General features: G+C 53.6%; 1 protein-coding gene across 1 annotated transcript in view; it reads left to right on the top strand.

Moving 5' to 3' along the window:
• IKBKB (inhibitor of nuclear factor kappa B kinase subunit beta) overlaps positions 1–18,954 on the top strand; it is a 46,568-nt gene extending 27,614 nt beyond the window's left edge. The window contains exons 7-22 of the mRNA XM_065899976.1: positions 885–974; positions 3,085–3,209; positions 6,442–6,549; positions 7,699–7,828; positions 8,127–8,321; positions 8,951–9,065; positions 9,689–9,812; positions 10,326–10,477; positions 10,636–10,697; positions 11,672–11,781; positions 12,962–13,011; positions 13,097–13,196; positions 13,389–13,536; positions 15,361–15,488; positions 17,728–17,818; positions 18,854–18,954. Coding sequence (XP_065756048.1) covers positions 885–974; positions 3,085–3,209; positions 6,442–6,549; positions 7,699–7,828; positions 8,127–8,321; positions 8,951–9,065; positions 9,689–9,812; positions 10,326–10,477; positions 10,636–10,697; positions 11,672–11,781; positions 12,962–13,011; positions 13,097–13,196; positions 13,389–13,536; positions 15,361–15,488; positions 17,728–17,818; positions 18,854–18,919 — 1,794 coding nt within the window. The 3' untranslated portion in view covers positions 18,920–18,954. The remainder of the gene's footprint in view (positions 1–884; positions 975–3,084; positions 3,210–6,441; positions 6,550–7,698; positions 7,829–8,126; positions 8,322–8,950; positions 9,066–9,688; positions 9,813–10,325; positions 10,478–10,635; positions 10,698–11,671; positions 11,782–12,961; positions 13,012–13,096; positions 13,197–13,388; positions 13,537–15,360; positions 15,489–17,727; positions 17,819–18,853) is intronic.
• Positions 18,955–19,245: the final 291 nt, after the last annotated feature.

Below are 19,245 nucleotides of genomic sequence, written 5' to 3'. Positions count from 1 at the left end.
GAAAAGTTCTCGCTTGCAGATTGAGGCAGGTTTGAATGGACCACATTGTTAGTCATCCAAGTTGCAGGAATCTGATAAGAAAAATAATGTTTATCTTCCAGCTGACACCCCCAGCCTTTGGGACTTGTACTTCTTGGACATGGACTTTCTGTTTTCCATCTGTTTGAGAGCCTCAGCTTTTGAAGCTGACAGGGAGTCCATCTATGAGTTGGTTCTGGACGTGGCTGAGAGGAGGCATTTGGAGCTGGCACCTGCCCATGGGGCCTGGTCCAGCCTGCAGTTTCCCCAGAGCTCTCAGGGACCTTTTCCGGGGCCCCCTGCTCGGGTGTGGGGTAACCTCCCCGCAGGGCTTGGCCCTGTGCTCTTCCTGGCCTTGTTTGTTCAGCTGGGTGACGGGCAGGGGCCCAGCTGAGTGGGATGCAGTCACTCAGCTCACGGACTGTCTGATCTCTTCCACGCAGCTTCCTTCAGCATCCTAGGTGTGACCCACGCCTGTCCTAGCTCTCACCTTTGGCCCAGTTCACGCTTATTCCTGTCAGTTCTAAGATTTGAGAACTAAAGGTATTTGCTGGGAAGGAGCTGGCCTGGTCCTTTGCGTCTAGGTTTAGCAGTCCTGAGGGCTGCTGCGTGGTCTGCTAATTTTGACCTTCCTCTGGCAGTTGGTCGCAGAGCAAGGGAGAACATGTGCCTGGCGTTTTTACATTGTTTCTTTTGCCTAAAGCTACCGTGTCTAGGGCATTCTCCTGTGTATTTGGTGGTCCTTTGGAACGTAGGGTCTTAGGATTGGAAATTCAGAAATATCCTCTGCTCTAACAGAGACATCCAGAATTCTTGAAGGACAGTATACTCTCATAACCGTCAGGTTTCTCCTCCCTTTTTTTCAGTTAATACACAAAATTATTGACCTAGGATATGCCAAGGAGCTGGACCAGGGCAGTCTGTGCACTTCCTTTGTGGGGACCCTGCAGTACCTGGTAAGAGACGGGGTTTCCATGTTTGTGTGTCAGTTTCTGTCCGATGGCTGTGTCTGTGGGGCTCTTCCTCTATCCTTGCTTTCTGCCATCTAAGTTTGCCGGCTCTTGGATGTTTCCTGGGTGCCTAGGAACTGTTGTATGAGGTCAGACTCATAATCCATTCAAGTCAGCACGTTTTGCTAGCAGAGGCCTTATGGAGGGATGTGGTCGTCTTCTCATATCAAAAGGGTCTGCTCCCGGGCCCTCGCACGAGTCCCATAACCTCTCATGCTGCAGTATTTTGTCTGAGGACAAAGAGTTTAAACCAGGTTCTTGCTGGTCTGTAGGGGCCCCAGTTTCCACGCAGCATCTCAGGGGCCATGGAGGAGAGAGGGCTGAGCTTTGAGCTCCCACCCTTTCTTTTTGTTATTTGGTCTTAATACTGCGGTTCTATTTGAGTCACTCATTCATCCAAGAAATATTGGTCAAGTGTAGTTTTAGAGTTTAGGAGGAAAGCAGGCATCACCCTGATACACAAATAATGAAGAAATTACAATTGTGATGAATACTGCAAAGGGAAAGTTCAGGGTGTTATGAGAATATATTTTAGGAAGACCTAGCCTGGTCTGGGACCTGAAGGATGAGTGGGGGAAAGGGGGACTGGGGGAGGGGGAGAGAGAGGAAGTTCCAGGTAAAGGGATAGGACATGGGAGACCAGAAGGTGTGGCAGGAGCCAGAGAAGAAGGAAGAGGGTATCTCGAGTTGAGGCTGGAGAGAGAGGTAGAGGACAGATTATTCAAAGCCTTGTTGGCTGGGTTAGAGATTTTAAACTTTATCCTGAAACCTCTGGAGAGACGTGGAAGGTTTTTAAGTGTGAGAGGGATTGGGTTTACCTTTTGAAGAGACCATGCTTGGTACAGCGTGGCAGGTGAATTGCAGGTAGTGGGTGAGTGGTAAGGAGGCTGTTGTACTGAACTGGTCCGAGCTGGTGGAGGGCCTTGAGGATGTAGAGGATGGTTCAAGAAATGCCTGGAAGAGACCCAGCAGAACTTGGTAATAGATTGTTTGCAGATGATAACCAGTACATGTTGATTAAAGGAGTCTACAATTTAAAAAAGAAAAACAAAAAAAGGTTGAAAGCCACTGGGCTCGACGAGCTTAATTATCCTACGTGGTTCTCATACAGAAAGAGAGAAAGCAATTATTGAGGTCCTTTTGAGCGTATCCATAATTCCCACTAACCCCCCAACCAGGCAGTGGACTGCCGGTTTATCACCTGCTCTGGGGGGTAGAGGATTCAGAGCGGGGACTCGGGGCTGTGACTCAGCACGTGTGTCCACATAACGTGACCCTGTGGGTCCTGCCCGGTGTCCTCTGGACCCCTCGTCAGCTCAGCAGCAGTTAGTGAGGACCCCAGGCTCTGACAAGGATGCTCGGCCAGATTGTTCACTTGCGGACCTAAAACTTCTGTCCATAACCAGACACAGAGGCTGACCTGTGCGTCCCCACGTTTTTCCTCTTGGTTCGGACTCCGTGGTCCTTCATGAGTGTCATGCCTCCAGCCAGCCTGTGCTCAGTCCTGCCTCCACACCTTCGCTTGTCATGGTCCTTTCTGGGCTGTCTGCCCTGAGGCACTCTGATCCGTTCCCGTCCCACCTGTGCTGGGAAGCTTTCCTTGGTTGTCCCAGCCTCTCTGCTTGGGCAGCGGCCATGCATCTGACCTTTCCTACCTGACTGCAACAATCCATCCTGCTGTCCGACCGCATGCTGTGGACCTCACCACTTTAGGGGACCAGCTGGCATGCAGTGCGTGTGCTGTGAACGGGTGTGCATAGCCGGGATCACTTTCCTTTGTTGTCCGTGCCCTGTCTTCCCCTCCCTGCACAGTGCTGGGAAAAGGATACACGCTGCACTCCGGTTCACCTAAAATACCCCCAGGCCCTTGGTTTCAGCACCGGGACTGAATGAGGTCCAGAGAGATGTTAGGGACCACCTGCTGAACACGTGGTCACCTCCTCACCTGGAGCGGGGCCCAGGGAGCGTGCGGCACGATAAGAGGCTGGGTGCCCCCCTCTGTGGTAGACCCTCAGATGGGGAGCAGCTCAGGTATGTCCCCACATTGTCACCACAGGCCCCTGAGCTGCTAGAGCAGCAGAAGTACACGGTGACTGTGGACTACTGGAGCTTCGGCACCTTGGCCTTCGAGTGTATCACGGGCTTCCGGCCCTTCCTGCCCAACTGGCAGCCCGTGCAGTGGTGAGTGAGGGCTTGGGGCGGGCCGGCCGCCCAAAGCGGGTAGTGTGCCCCTGTCTTTGTCAGATGTCACCTCACCTGTGCTGTCTCACTGGGCGCCCCAGGCTGGGCCTGAGACACCTGTGAGCTCTCACCCAGAGGAAGTCCCGTTAAGACCTGGCACGTGGGCAGTCTGAGCTCCAAAAGCCTGGAACGATGGAAGGTTGTTAAGTGTCAACCTGGATTCTGAACCTTAACAGCTTTAAATCCAGTACTGTGTAAATGACTGCTCTGTGCAGGGCAGGAGGTCCTTGTGTTTACAGAGTGTGTGTGTAGTGTACGCTTACACTGAAAACACTGTGCATTGGTAAACAAACAAATAGCATGTTCACATGACAAATTATGAGCTGTATTTACATGAAAATTTATTGTTGACAAATTTTACTGTTTTTAAAAGCGTCAAAAAGTGGCTTAAAATGTGAACTGAATACATTTCCAAAAAGAGATTTTCTAATAAAAAAAGTCAAAGGATACAATTAAGTTTTTAAAAATTACTCTATATTTTGAAACTTCTTTTCTGATTATAAAACTAACGTGTGGTTCATTGCATACATAAAAGTTAACCATTACTGAAATGCATCATTTAAAAACTAACATCCCCCTAAATCAGTTAGGATTCGTTCACAATGACTCCTTGAGAGACCACACTAATTGGAATGATGTTACTGTTGTCCAGCATTATATTTTATCTCCAGTTTTTATTTTTTGGAGCAGTGGTAAGTTCATGCGGTTCAAACTTCTGAGTATAAAAGTGAAAAGTTATGGTTCCTCCCCACAGGCATTTGGTCCTTTTGATCTTGGGTCCACCTCTGAGGATGTCTTGTACGTGTACAAGCAAATGGGCATGTACCTGTTTGTTAACTCATTTATGTGTGCCACCCCATTTTACCTCAGTGACAGTGTAATGTGCACACTGGCCCTGTACGTGCTCTTCCAGGATTTTTACACTGAGAATTGCCTCCAACTGCTGTGAACATATCTCTGTGTCTCCAGATTCTTCATTGTGCCTGTGTTTATTTAAAAAACAAAGTAGGTTACCCTACATACTCTCACAGAACCTGCCTTTCAAACTTGCTACAGAAAATGCTTTCTGTTTTTCCATGTTCTCTGTCACATCTGTTTGCTGTTCCACTGTAGTTGGTTTAACCTGTTCCCCATTACTGGAAGAATCAGTGGTTTATAATTTTTACTTCTTAAAATAACACCAAGAATAACATCATTGTAGGGAAATCCTTGTATGTCCGCAGTTATTTCCCTGGGATAAATTCCTAGCAATGGGATCAACAGATCAAAGATTATCCGCATTTTAAAGGTCTTCCATGTGCACTAACAAATTGCTCCACAGAAAGTTTGTATAAATAACGTTTCCACCAGGAACGTACGACGCTGCCCCTCTGTGGGTCCACACTGGCTGTTGTCACGTTTCTCAGTATCTTCTGGAAGTAGCGAAAACATTGACTTTTTCAAAGGACAGGTACTTACATCATGAGATTGTTTATTTATAAGACTAAGATGTAGCCTTTGAAATCAATTCCAGAAGAGTAGTTTTGTGTGACGCGGTCCAGTTCAGTCACCGTTCACATGCCAGACACTGGAAGAGATGAACCAGGCACGGTCCCAGCTCCCGAGGAGCCTGGTGACGTGGCAGAGAGTGCCCTCCTGTGGGGACTGACTTTAGAAGAGGCAGCGCTCCTGAGCTGCGTTCTGGAGTGTTGAATTAGCTCATTACATTAGTCACACCTTATCATGTAACCATCATGACAAAAACTTTAAATGTCTGTACATCTATAGTGTTTTTAACTAACCAAGGAATTACTGCATTTTTTCAGTCCAAATGTCGAGCGTTTCCATTATTTATAACAAGATGAGTTAAAGTCCATTAGAACTAGAAGAAGAAATGCTATTTGAAGCTATCTCTAATGGCCTGGCATCTTCATAGTAAGTTTTTTGTCTGCAGAGCCAGCCTCCTGTATGGAGCCGGGAGGCTGGGTGACCACTTGCAGGTGGACATCTCTGAAACCTAGTAGCCGTGAGACGTGTCTGTCTTGTCTGCCTTGTAATGCCTCAGGCAGCTTTAGCAATTTCACTCTCATCTCAGATGGCAGGTAGATATTAATTTCAGGACAAATGCAATTTGAGCTTTATTATCCTGTCACTGAGCTACTGTGAAGTACATTTTAGGACCGGCCTAAGCAGTGAGCATTTCACTTACTGTGTCCTTTTCTTTATCTGTATGGTTTCCCGTTGACAGACCGAGTTTCTGTCAGAGGACCATCCCATTGTGTGTAATGACAGCCTGACGTAGAGCAGGCAGGTTCCAGCTGGACCCCAGCTCTTCCAGGCTACGTGTGTTCCACATGGTCCGGTTCACCCCTCGCCAGTGAGGCTTCAGGGCTAAAGCATTTTGCATTTGAATTTCTTACGTGTTTTTGAAAAGGAAGGATGTAGACATTTAGACAGAGTAGAAGGAGCACCAGACTTTGGATCTGAGGCCCCGGTGGTGTGACCTTGGGCAGGTCACCTGATCTTCACTTCCTTACCGCTGAATGGGTGGCTGAAAACTGTCTACCACATGAGGTCATCGGGCAGAGAAGGGCATGTTCACAGTCAGTGCTTGGTTATCTGTGAAGCATTATTCAGACTTACGTCATCACCCTTGTCACCGAGAAGATTTGAAACCAGTTTAAAAATTTGCTTCCTTCAAATACTATTTCACATACATCAGAAGGGTCTCTAAGTTGCGAAGTATAACTGTTCATTCACCATCAGAAGTAACGCTTAGCCACATGCATTAAGAGGGAAGTGTGTGGTGCGTGCAGGTTTCACGTGAACAGGATCCTCATGCAGTGATCTTGGTGTGCACGTCCTAATTTCATCCTCTACCAAAACGTGAGAGTTTTGTGTTTGATGAAAAGTAGAAGAAAGATAAGGATGAGCCAGGGTGAGGCCAGGAATCAGCAGTACAAGCCTGAAGGTCAGTGACACTCACTGGGCAGTACTGACGGCCTTAAACTCTCAGAGAAGCATCCTAGCAGGACGCACATGCACTGGCCGGCATCCCAAGGGGTGGACTAGTGACCTAGGGGCATCCCGTCCAGTTGTCAAGTGGAAGGCTACCGGTGTAGAGGGGCTGTTGCCTGCTGGGTGATGCAGGGTCATCACAAGCAGCGTGACAGACCAGGCCCTGCGTCCGCAGGCACTCCAAAGTCCGGCAGAAGAGTGAGATGGACATTGTGGTTAGTGAGGACCTGAACGGAGCCGTGAAGTTCTCCAGCTCGTTACCCCACCCGAGCAACCTCAACAGGTACGGCCCCAGGCCTTCCCCTCCGCGTCGTGTCCTTCCTGTTTTAGAAATGGATGTCAGAGCCGACGTCCTGGTAGCTCTGACATCGGGACATCCTGCTGTGGCCGGCACCTGGCATAGTCTATCTCAGTGTTAAACTTAGAACGCCTTCCCCCCAACCCCATCTAGAAGTCTTCTCCTTCCCGAATTTACACAGCAACCTGTACCTTTCATCACTCCAAGAAGCTTCTACCTCGCGTGACATTTGGTTTTGCAGAGGGTTTACCTTCTGGTCAGCTGTAAGCCTTTGACCGCCAGGGGATTACGCGTTATTTCTCTTTGCCTGCAGCCTAATCGTGTGTTACTGTCAGCAAACAAACCTTTGCGGTTTGAACGGCACTGCCGTCTGCTCTTAGAGCCAGGATGTGAGCAGTCAGGTAATCCTATCAGAATTGGGGGCTAGTACAGAGGAAAGCTGCCAGGCGGCCACACACAGCTGAGGAGCACGGAGCACAGTGAGCATGAGTGTTTGGAGGATGGGGAGAGAGGCACCGAGTGGACTAGCTGTGCAGGATGACTGGGTGGGCTGGAACTTTCTGGAAGAATCTGGAAAGACGTGCAGGACAGGCATGGGGAAAGATGGGGGGTGGGGGTGGGCCCAGGAGAGGCAGCTCGTAGCGGTGCTGGCCTCTGCAGGGCTTTCTTGGGGGCGTGGCGAGGGCCTCTGAGGGTGCCGGCAGGGCCCCGCCGGGCCGGGAGAAGTGAGAACTTTGTCATGTGGACCCCCCGAGGGGTCCCCGGGGTGACCAACAAAGCGAATCGGCAGCGAGGGGTCTGGATGGTGTGGGCGGTTCTCCTGAGGTGGGGCGGGCCTAGGAAGCACATAGGAAGCTTCCTGAGGTTCTCGCACAGCCATCTGCCAAGACGCCCTGATGTGAGGGTGTTGGCGCGGATCCGGGAGGGGTGAGCGCCTGAGTGAGTCGTTTTGTTGGAAAGGCTCGTCTTTCCTCAGGTTAGTTCATCCTCAGGGATCACTTTGGCCCCGTCCGCGTGATGGTCACGCGCGTGTGAGGTGTGAGTGCCTTTCAGTTCCCACGCGGGGCCCTGAGGCTGGCTCTGGACCCATACGCACGCGCGCGCACACACACGCACGCGGCCCCCTCTTCTCAGCGTCCTGGCCCAGCGGCTGGAGAAGTGGCTGCAGCTGATGCTGATGTGGCACCCCCGACAGAGGGGCACCGACCCCGTCTACGGGCCCAATGGCTGCTTCAAGGCCCTGGACGACATCTTAAACTTGAAGGTGAGCCTACGCCAAGTTAGCCCAAGGCTGCGAGCCATCAGCTGCCCGACCAGTGGGCAAACGCAGGCTCCCACGAGGGCATCTCCACATGAGAGGATGATGGGACCCCTTGCTGACCGCTGTGGGTCACGAGGTCGTAGCTGTGGACGGACAGGAGTGGGAAGACTCCTGTGTGTGGCCCAGCGCTAGCCTTCCTCTCCAGGCCAGGCCTCTGGGAGACTGGGAGGTGTGGGGAGTAGCAGAGGATCCGGGCCAGCAAGCGGGAGTGTCAGGTGGTTTGTCCTGGGTTGCGTTGCAGCTGGTTCACGTCTTGAACATGGTCACGGGCACCATTCACACCTACCCCGTGGCAGAGGACGAGAGTCTGCCTAGCTTGCAGGCCCGGATCCAGCAGGACACAGGCATCCCTGAGGAGGACCAGGAGCTGCTGCAGGAAGCGGGTCTGGCCTTGACCCCCGACAAGCCCGCCGCTCAGTGCGCCTCCGACGGCAAGGTGAGACCGGCCTCCTGCAGGCGCCCCAGCCCCACCCGACCCCGGAGAGCTGATCGCCCATCCCGTCCCACTCCGTCGTGCCAGGCAGTCTGTTACCACGCAGGGCAGGCGCCTGCCTGTTTTGAGGTTGGAATGCGAGATCCCGTGAACCTGATAGGAGACCTGAGTCACCCCACGCTTCGCCTGTTCCTTCCAGACCACTGGGAGTGCCTTTCTTTTGCCTTTGCTGCCAAAGTGATGCTTCATTTTTCCAAGTCAACCAAAACCATTTTTGACACACCTCATGTGTGCAGAACCGTGCTGACAGCTGCACAGAAAGAGCTGGAAAGTTAACGCAGGAGAGACAGTCACTAGACAGTAAAGCAAACCATCTAAGTTGCACGATAAAGACAAGCAGAGAATAAAACAGAACAGAGTAAGTTGTAGATGAGGTTTGCATTTGGGAATAAGTGTAAAAGGAACAGCCAAGGGAAGTAGAGGCCGCGGACCCTAGGAAAGGCTCAGCGGGCGCCCGGCACCTGCTCTCTGAGGACGGTGCTGTTGGGACCCTCTGAAGACTCCCCCCTTGTTGCTTGAGAAAAGGAGGGGCTGGGTCCACGAGGCCTCATTTTGCTCTTGTCCCTTTGCAGCTGAACGAGGGCCGCACCCTGGACATGGATCTCGTTTTCCTCTTTGACAACAACAGGGTCGCCTATGAGACCCAGATCTCCCCACGGCCCCAGCCTGAAAGCGTCAGCTGCATCCGTAAGAACAGCGTGATCTCTTTAAAAGATAATTACCTACAGTGCTTGGGACGAGGCTGGAGGGAGAGCCCTGGACTGAGGGAGGGGTCGCCCCTGAGAAGATGAGTCCCTCCGGCCCTCAGTCAGGCAGCCTTCCTCACTTGCACCCGTGAGGAGTAGCCCAGGTGAAGAGAGGAAAGGACATCCATCTTCAATTAATGTCAACCTCATTTAAACAGAGGACCGACAGGCCACTGAAATTCAGCCACGTGACCATTGTCTTGATGTTTGAAGTCGTCTTCATATTTTAATAATCGATACGTGCACACGATACCATAAAAATCAAAAAGACTGTACGGTAGGCAGTAAGCGCCTCCGTCTCCCCAGCTCCCCAGGGAAACCGATGCTGCCTGACTTCTTGGGTCTACCTTCCGGGGTGTTCTGTGCATCTGTAACTTTTGACGTGCCTGTGCTCTAGCAGGGCACAAAAATGTCTGCGGCGGTAACCAGGCCCAGCAGCCAACATGGTGTGTAGCAGCAGAGCGTTACCTAACGGCGCAGTGTAGATGTGCCTGCGAGCTCCGCGGGCCGGAGGCGGTCCGTCGCGGGCGCCGCTCCCTGACGGTCGTGTGTGTCTCTGGCCAGTGCAAGAGCCCAAGAGGAGCCTCCCGTTCTTCCAGCTGAGGAAGGTGTGGGGTCAGGTCTGGCACAGCATCCAGGCCCTGAAGGAGGACTGCGGCCGCCTGCAGCAGGGCCAGCGCGCCGCCATGTACGTGCCCGGTGGTTCGCCTTCACTTGCTCAGAGCTGCCCGGTGGCCCGGCCGCAGGACGGTGGCAGAGGCGAGGGCCCAGGGGTGGCCGTTGGGAGAGCGAGCAGGGGAACGCTGGTCTGGAAGGGTGGGACGGAGGGAGGCTTCGTCAGACCCGACCAGGCCAGTGTGGTCAGCGGGCGGCGCTGGGGCCGCAGAAGGGCTTGCTGCGGCGTGGGTCGGCCACCCTCCCCTGACCGTCCTGCCAGGCCGGGCTGACTCTTTCCCCGGGTTGTGGCTGATTTGGGTCACTTCGTGTGGTACTTGGCCTAACTCCAGTTTGGGAGCAGAACCTCACCCATTGCCGAGGGCCAGGAGATTGTCGTTACGGTTATAGGTGGCTGCTCTTGTTGCGGTTATACCAGTTACAGCAGGGGCCTGCCGTCGTGTTTGAGCTGGGTTTGCTCTTGTCCGGGAACTGGCACTTGGAGGCCAGAGACACCCCACGGTTCTGTTTCTCGGGGTCCCTGCAGGATGAATCTGCTCCGGAACAACAGCTGCCTGTCCAAGATGAAGAATTCCATGGCCTCTATGTCTCAGCAGCTCAAGGCCAAGCTGGATTTCTTTAAAACCAGCATCCAGATTGACCTGGAGAAGTACAGTGAGCAGAAAGAGTTTGGGATCAGTGAGTGTACTGTTTGTGATGGGTCCCGAGAGACCGTTCCTTTCTTCTTCTTTCCGAGGTGTCTTTTGTCCCCTTGCCATTGAATCGCTTGTTTTCTGTTTGGGTTTGGGGATGTTTTAGTTTTGCTTTAGATTTATTTTCCTTCCATTTTTTTTCAGCGTCAGACAAGCTGCTGCTGGCCTGGAGGGAGATGGAGCAGGCCGTGGAGCTCTGTGGACGGGTAGGAGGCACCCTGGGGTCCCCAGGCCGGCCAAGGGCGCGAGCCTCTTCACTGCTGTCCTCCCCTTTCTCACTGCGTGCTCGGTCGAGCTTGTATGTCGAAAATGAGATTTTCCTCTCCCAGCTCTCTGCCCTCAGCTAGGACTTGCTGGAAAGAGGGGGAGAGGCAGGGGGTGGGGGACAGTGCAGGGGGCCCTGCCGTGGCAGGTCCGGGAGCTGCACAAATTGGAGTCAGGATTACGACGTGAATTGTCCTCTTTCCACGAGAAGGGGCCTTGGACGAAGGAGCAGCACGCTGTCTCGTCGGAGGTTGTCCTAACCTCCTTGGGACAAGACATCCCCAGGAAAGAACGGGTCTAAGGGGCAAGTCTTAGGACAGTGTAAATCAGATGCCACTGAAAAGTGTTGATTGTGAGGCCAGGGTGTGACGTAGCAGACCTCATACAAATGGAAGACTGTGGTCTCCAAGGCTTTTTCCTGGACTTTGTCACCATTTTCCCTGTGAACTTGGGCAGGGAGTTTCACCTCCGTGTCTTAACATCTGTTTCTATAAATCAGTACCGATATGCCTCCTTAAAGGTGGGTGTCCATCGGCAGTACCTTGTTCAACCACAGGGCCACGAGCACACCCCCAGTCTTGGCACTTGTGGGTGTAATCCCTGAAATAATCGACGAGTTTAGAGAAGAGAATGTGCCCTGGCCACTTCTCCACGCCGGGACCGGGCCAGGCCCCGACCTGCTCTGTCTCCTCTCACCCTAACGCAATCCTTTGAGAGCCTAGTTTACGGTGGAGGAAACAGCAGCGCAAGGTCAGGTAACCTGCCCGAGGGCCACACAGCTGACAGGTGGCCGACCCCAGATCCGACTGCAGGGCTCCAAGTCCGGTTCCCTTCCGGCTGGTCAGCTGAGGGTCCGCGGTGAGGCCGGAGGGAGTTTCTCGCTGCGTCCTCGGCCTCAGCACTGCTCTTCCTTCAGGAGAACGAGGTGAAGCAGCTGGTGGAGCGGATGATGGCGCTACAGACGGACATCGTGGACCTGCAGCGCAGCCCCCTGGGCTGGAAGCAGGGCGGGACGCTGGACGACCTGTGAGTGTGTGTGTGCGCGCACGCGCGTGTGTACGTGTATGTGTGTGTGTGTTGTGTGAGCGTGAGCCTGTATGGGAACGTGTCTGTGTGTGAGTGTGTCTCTGTGTGTGTGTCGGGATGGTTCGAGTGCGGTCCCGGTGGAGCCCCTTGGGCCCGTCCCCGCTGGAGCTCGGCCCCTGGGGGGTCATCTCGGCACATGCAGAGATGAGCACTGGCACACCTCCGTCACTCTGAGCCTCACAGGATAGAGCAGCGATGTCGGACCTCACAGTTACGGGGACCAGGTCAGATAACGCCCCCAGCGGTGTCTTGTGAACTACGGAGGCTGCCGTCCCAGGAGCCTTTGCTTGACCAAAGTATCATATTAGACGCCAGGGCCGCCCAGCCCACCCTCACTCGCTGTGGCCCGAGGAGCAGAAAGTAGAACAGGGGAGGAGCCTGGCAAGTCTTAGAAGGTGGGATCTGGAAACTTCATTTGAGTCTTGATCAGGAACTTGGCCTTGGCTCCGGGAGAGGGGGAGGGCGGTGCAGGGGGGTACCTAGGCAGAGCAGCCCCACCTGCAGCCCTGGGAGCGGACAGGAGGGGCAGGTGAGCCTCGGGACCCCTCAGGAGCTACCTCCTTGGGGCTCAGCCATGTCCTCTGACACTTCTACTAGGATTCTTAGGACCAGGGGCCGAACATCAGAAATTTAGTTATTTGTAGTCCATATTTTCTCAAGTCATTTAACCCTTTATTCTCCTCTGGTTTTCAAACAAAAGTCACCCCTGAGAATGTCAGCCCATCTCACTGTGTTAGGGGCACAGGGAGGGCGTCTGTGCCTGCTCCTGGGCTTGAGTTTTCGGGGGCCGCGTTCTCCGGGCTCAGGTCCAGCAACAGACTGCACCCAGGGTCCTGATGGCAGGAACCGGGCGGGCAGGGAATTCAGAGGAGACTCCTGTCCTGAAGATTCTCACTAGACCCTTGGAGGTGTTTCAGTTTTGATAATGAGGCGAGCCTTCCCTTGTCATGGGTTTCACCTGTAACATCACCAGGAACGATCATTTGCTCCAGTCGGGATGTGCTGCCCGTCTGGCTTCTAGAAATCAGTAGTCCTGCCGGCAGGAGTTGGCCCCGGCGCTTCAGGTGAGCTTGTTGACCTCTGCTCGATGCTGACAAAGCTGCTGTCTCGTGTGTTTCAGAGAAGAGCAGGCGCGGGAGCTTTACCGGAGGCTGAGGGAGAAGCCCCGAGGTGAGTGGGCCACCTACCGGGTCCCTCGCTACCTGGGCACCAGGCCAGCCCCCCGCGGACCGTGCGACCCCGTCCCTCTTTGCAGACCAGCGAACTGATGGCGACAGTCAGGAAATGGTGCGGCTGCTCCTGCAGGCAATCCAAGGTTTTGAGAAGAAAGTGCGAGTGATCTATACGCAGCTCAGGTATCAGGCTGCCTTCCCTCCGGCGGCGTGGAGTGAGGAGGGGCGGCGGGCTGTGTGCGAGGCCTCGCCCACTCACCTGAGCCCCGCGGGACCTCCACCTGCAGCGGCCGAGCGGAGCCTTAACTGCCGGGGCTGCGTCCTGCTTCCTCTGACCCATGTGCCGCTGGAGCTTGTCATGTTTGTTCTTCACAGTAAGACTGTGGTCTGCAAGCAGAAGGCTCTGGAGCTGCTGCCCAAGGTGGAGGAGGTGGTGAGCTTAATGAGCGAGGACGAGAAGACTGTGGTTCGGCTGCAGGAGAAGCGGCAGAAGGAGCTCTGGAACCTCCTGAAGATTGCTTGTGTGAGTGACCCTCGGCGGGGCCCTGTGCTGCCGTCCCCAGCCCACGCACCCGGCGTGGGGACCGCAGGGCCACCACCAGCGCTCCGCTGCTGCCGGTCCCTTTCCACTTCTCTGCTCCGTGACTTGGTGTGAGTGCGGAGGGCCGGGGTGGGCGCCTGTGTCCTTGTGTTATTGTGCGGGTGGCGGCTGTGATAAATTATCACAGTTATTCTCACGGTCCTGGAGGCCAGAAGGCCGCCATCCAGGTGTTGCGGGGCCAGGCTCCCTCTGGAGGCTGGAGGGGAGAATCACTCCTCCTTCCTCACCTCTTCTTCGATTTCCGTGGCTCCTGGTGCTCCTTGGCTTGTGGCAGCATCCCTCCAGTCTCTGCCTCTGTCTCCACGTGACCTTCTTCTCTGTGTCTCTTTTCTGAGTATCTCTTGTAAAAACACTTGTCGCTGGATTCAGGTCCCACCCAGATAGTCCAGGGTGATCTCTTCACAGGCTCCTTAGCTACACCTGCAAAGATCCTTTTTCCAGACGAGGTCACACGCCCAGGTTCTTGGAGATCTGCATGCGGCCCCAGCAGCACGTGCCCGTGTGGCCTGGTGGGTCCTGAGCTGTGCCTGTGCCGTGCAGCACTCAGCCCACACTTTCTGTGCCTGCCGTCTCAGCGTAGCTGTGATCCCACTGAGTGTTGCTCAGAGAGAACCCTCAGCACAAAAGAGAGCCCAGGACAGAGAAGGGAGAAGAGCCGGGTAAAAGCTGTGTCTTGGAAGCGAGCTGGTGGGACAGACCGCGCTGCCGTGTGGGCTGCAGGGAAGTTGAGGAGGTGACAGCAGAGCGACTTGGTCACGGATCAGGGGAGCACGGCTGCATAAGGTGGAGTGGCCACTGCAGCCTGGGGCGTCAGAACACCTTAGTCTCCTTCTGTCCCGCGGATGGTGCGAGTCACAGAAAGTCACTTAGGACCTTTGTGTGTCTGTCTTCTACTTGGAAAGAGTAAACACACCTTCCTTCTAATTTCCTTGTAGGAGTTCGTTAAGTGACCCAACTAATGAAAGAGAGCCCTCAGATCTCTCTGTAGTTAGAATCTGGTTTTTTTAATAGATTTATTTATTTTTGGCTGTGTTGGGTCTTCGTTGCTGCGCACAGGCTTTCTCTAGTTGCAGCAAGCAGGGGCTACTCTTTGTTGCGGTGCACGGGCTCTAGGCGCACAGGCTTCAGTAGTTGTGGCACGTGGGCTCAGTAGTTGTGGCTTGCGGGCTGTAGAGTGCAGGCTCAGTAGTTGTGGCGCACGGGCTTAGTTGCCCTGTGGCATGTGGGATCTTCCCGGACCAGGGATCAAACCCGTGTCCCCTGCATTGGCAGACGGATTCTTAGCCACTGCGCCACCAGGGAAGCCCCTAGAAACTTTTACCAAAAAGCACACCTATAGATACAGAAACAGTTTCTACACTGAAATGCAAACCATCAAATAACGATGTTGACCTATTTCTCCAGGAAGAGCCTGTGTCTCGTGGCCAGTTGTCTCATGAGAAAATACCCTGGTGTGGTGCCTGGGACTTCCCTGGCAGTCCAGTGATTAAAGACTTCACTTTCCAATGCAGGGGGTGCAGGTTCGATCCCTGGTCAGGGAGCTAAAATCCCACGTGCCTCTCAGCCATAAAACCAAAACATAAAAAACAGAAACAATATTGTAACAAATTCAATATAGACTTTAGAAAGGGTCCACATAGAAAAAAAAAAAACTTGAAAAAAAGAAGATACCCTGGTGTGAATGCAAAATTTGAAACATCTGTTTGCTCCAAAACTGCTGACTCTCTTCCTGGTTTTGTCATCTAGAGCAAGGTCCGCGGTCCCGTCAGCGGAAGCCCAGACAGCATGAACACGTCCCGCCTGAGTCACCCCAGCCAGCTGCTGTCGCAGCCTTGCCCAGCCCCTGACAGCTTACCCGAGGCCGTCAAGAAGAGGTGCGTCCCCGTTTGCCATGCCCAGTGCAGGAGTCAGGGGCGTGTCGGTCACCCGTCGGCACTTCTGTGTGTGTTCCTCCATGTTTGTTCCCTTTGCCGGGCGCTGTGGGGACAGATGGGGTATTTTGCTCTCAGAGCTCCTCCTGGCTTGCTGACTAAGGTTTCCTCGTCTGAGGTCACGTTGCTCGTTGCTGGATGGGAACCTGGAAGTGCTGGCCAGTCTCTGCTGTCCTCTAGTCCACCCGTCGCGGTCTGCTCGTAGAACCAGGTCCCTGCGGGCATGCCCTGGCCTCCACGCCTGAGTCGCGTGTCACTGGTCCCTCCCGTGGCCTCTCCCTGCCCCACTCATCACCTGCACCCCTGTCACAGAGCTGGGAGCAGAGCCCCAGAGCCCTTCCAGCGAACTTTTCCCTCCCTGCTTCCCCGCCTAGTGCTGCCTCCAGGCCCCTCTGGTCAAATCAGCCTTCACAGGAGACCATTTTGATCGAGTTATTCCTCAAGTTATTTAGGGACCAGCCATGGCTTCCTGCTGCCTCGGGGTCCAAGCCTGAACCTTCTCAGGCCTTCAAGCCACCTCAGCATTCTGACCCACTGCTCCGGGGCAGATTCCTGGCTCTGCCGTCAGGGGTCTTAAAGTCTGGTCCAGACCAGCAGCATTGGTGGGTTCTGGGTACTTGCCAGAAATGCAGATTTGGGATCAGGAACTCGGGGTGGGGTGGAGCAGTCCTGTTTAACCAGCCCTGGCTGACCCTCCTGCAACCTGAAGTTCCAGAACCTCGACTCCGCTGACACCTTTCCCCGGAGCCATCCTACCTCTGCTCCCACCTCCTCCACGGCCCTGGCACACGAGCACAGGGATCCTTCTCCTCCTGGACCACCTGTGGGGTTTTTTTTGTTTCTGGTTCAGTCTCACATTTATTCAGCACCTTCCCTTTGCTGGGCCCCAGGCACTGGAGACAGTTAAAATCGGTTCCTGTGGGCAGAACTATAGAATGGAAAATACATTAATGATTGCTGAGGGCAGGGGGCGGGGCAGGAATGGGGAGTGACTGACGACAGGTACAAGGTTTCTTTTTGGGTGATGAAAACATTCCAAACTGGATTACCAGGATGGTTGCACAACTCCATAAATGTACTCGAACTATGGAATTGTGCACCTTAAATAGGTGAACTTTACGGTTTGTAAATTTATCTCAGTACAGCTGTTTTTAAAAATCCTGTTCCTGTACTTAGGGGGTTTGTAGCCTCTACTGTTTTGGATTTTTTATTTTTAATTTTTTTTAATTTTTTTTTTTTTTTTTTTTTTTTGCCGTTTGGCTGGCGGGGTCTTAGTTCCCTGACCAGGGATTGATCCCGGGTCCTCAGCAGTGAAAGCGCAGAGTCCTAACCACTGGACTGTCAGAGAAGTCCCTGTTTTGGATTCTTAATTCTCTCCCCAACTTACTGTTAGCTCCTTGAGGATGGTAACCAGGTCCTGTGCCTCTCACGGGGCCTCTGGGGCCAGCCTGGAGCCTGGTTAGTAGTCCATGGATGAGTCTGGGCAGCGCTGTGCTCTGTTCCTTCCATCAGTGCCCCCTTCACGGTGAGAGGAGGGGATCGAGGGCCCTTCCTCCTGGATTTGTCACTCTTTTTCCATGATATCCTCAAAGCTCTGGAGAAGTCGTCCCGGGGGCACAGGCTGCTGTCTGTGTCTCCACGCCCTCGAGCCAAGGTTAGAAAGGACAGATGGCTCGCTCTGCTCTCCTCTTTCTTACTGTGGCGGGTTCTCAGGGGGACACATGCATTTCTCATCAGAGAGAAGGAGAGAGCACAGTAAACAAATCAGTTCCCAGAACTTGCTTCCCCCAGATCTCAGTGAGCTGGGGACATCTGGGGAAATTGCATGGTGTGTATATTTTTGTCCATTTCAAAAAGTGGAAAACAGGTGGTTTGGGAGAGATCTTCAGATTATGGCAGTTTGGAGAGAATCTAGTTAAGTCAGAAAGAGCTTTGTTATTAAGCCAGGTCGCTGCTTTTTCACATGGTGAACAGTGATGCTCGTAGCTGGATTTGAGCTTCTGTAACAGCACTTAACTAGACAGATGAAATCAATTAGGCAATAACATGGTGTTTTAAGACACTCAGCCTCAGAATAATTATTTAATTTTAAAAATCTTTCCAGAAGCTCTTTAGTGTATCCGTAAACACCTTTGAAAAGTTAACATTGACCACGTTCTAATAATTCAATCGTTTTTTTTAGCGAAGACCTCGTGGCTGAAGCACACACCCTGTGCACCCAGCTGGAAAACGTCCTACAGGACACCATGAAGGACCAGGACCAGAGCTTAAGGGTAATGGCCCGTGGGAAGCCCCACCGCCCCACGCCCTTTCTTTCTACAGCAAACGAGAAAAAGCAGATGGAAAGGCGATGCCGTGCTTCCTCGATCGCAGTGTACACTTAGGATTTTCTAGTACATACTTCTTATGCACCGTGATAACTGCTGATGCCTGTTGAACGTGTGCAGGTGCTTTGTGCGCATTATCTCATTTCATCCTTGCTACACTCGCTGCTTACGAAGAAGGTAGCATCATTGTGAGAAGGCCTCTCCCCTGCTGCACCTTCTGTACAATTGCCGGGCATCTGTGTGTGGGGTGCAGTGCTGGGCTCCAGGAACAAAGCAAGAGCCCGTCACCGCCCCGCCTCTCAGGGACTCGGGGCTTAGCAGTCCTAGTTATAGGGAAGCTGACCTAAAGAAAAACGAGTCCAGATGCAGGTACGTTGAGACAAAGCTGAAATTGCGGAGAGGGTGCTAAATCATCCGCTTGGCTCTCTGGCCTTTCCTGCCGATACAGTCACATGCTGGCGTCTCCGCAACTTCTCATTTGGGGGAAGAATCGGAGGGGATACTGCTCACTGTAACCACTTCTTATTTATTCAAGTGTCCTTCTCTGGTTTGCTGCTGTCTGTGTCTCTTCTCACTGTTCTTCCTCCTCCGAGCCGTGTATACTTGGATCCTTTCACTGCCCGTTTGCACTTCTGCCAGACGAAAAGGAAGTGTGACCAGGCCATTTCACCTGGTGAGGTTGGAGGTCGAGAGCTGAGATTAGCCCAGGGTACCAGCTGCCCGCAGTGAGCGTGAGTCAGTGCTGTGAGCTGCAGTAATAATACTTAAATCACCTTCCCGGAATCTCAGGGCTCCAAGCCCATCTGAAGAAAAGCTCCGGCATGGTTTTGCAGACGTAGCTCTACCTCAGGGGTACCCTGCAGAAACAAGACTGTCTTAACGAGAGGAATTCAGTTTCCCTCTAAACTGTGCTGGTTGCCTGCCGAAGAAGGCAGTTGTCTAGGTGGCCACGGTGTCTTTAACGTGCCCGTTGACTTTCAGTCTCTAGACTGGAGCTGGTTGCAGTCGGGGGAGGAGGAGAAGCACAGCCTGGAGCGGGCCTCCTGACGGTGGGCGGCCCTGACCCTGCCGGGCTGCCTGGCCCGAGGCCCCCGGGGCCCCGCCGCGTCGCGTCTGGTGTCCTCGGCACCCAGATGGAGATCTCGCTTCCCCAGCAGCCATGACCATCACCGTGGACTGAGGGTGCAGCCCTCCTTGGCAGTGCCAGCAGCTTATCTGCACGCTGGACGTCCTCCGCCACGGAGGCCCAGCAGACGAGGATGCCGAGCACGGCGTCTGGGGAGGTGGAGCCACGGCAGCCACTGCCTCTGCGCGGAGAGAAGTGCTCCGAGTACAGTGGCTCCACAGACCACTGGCCACACGTCAAACTGACT

The sequence above is a fragment of the Phocoena phocoena genome, chromosome 21 (genome assembly GCF_963924675.1).
Source record: "Phocoena phocoena chromosome 21, mPhoPho1.1, whole genome shotgun sequence".
Lineage (NCBI taxonomy): Eukaryota > Metazoa > Chordata > Mammalia > Artiodactyla > Phocoenidae > Phocoena > Phocoena phocoena.
This window is presented reverse-complemented; position numbering and strand designations above follow the sequence as displayed.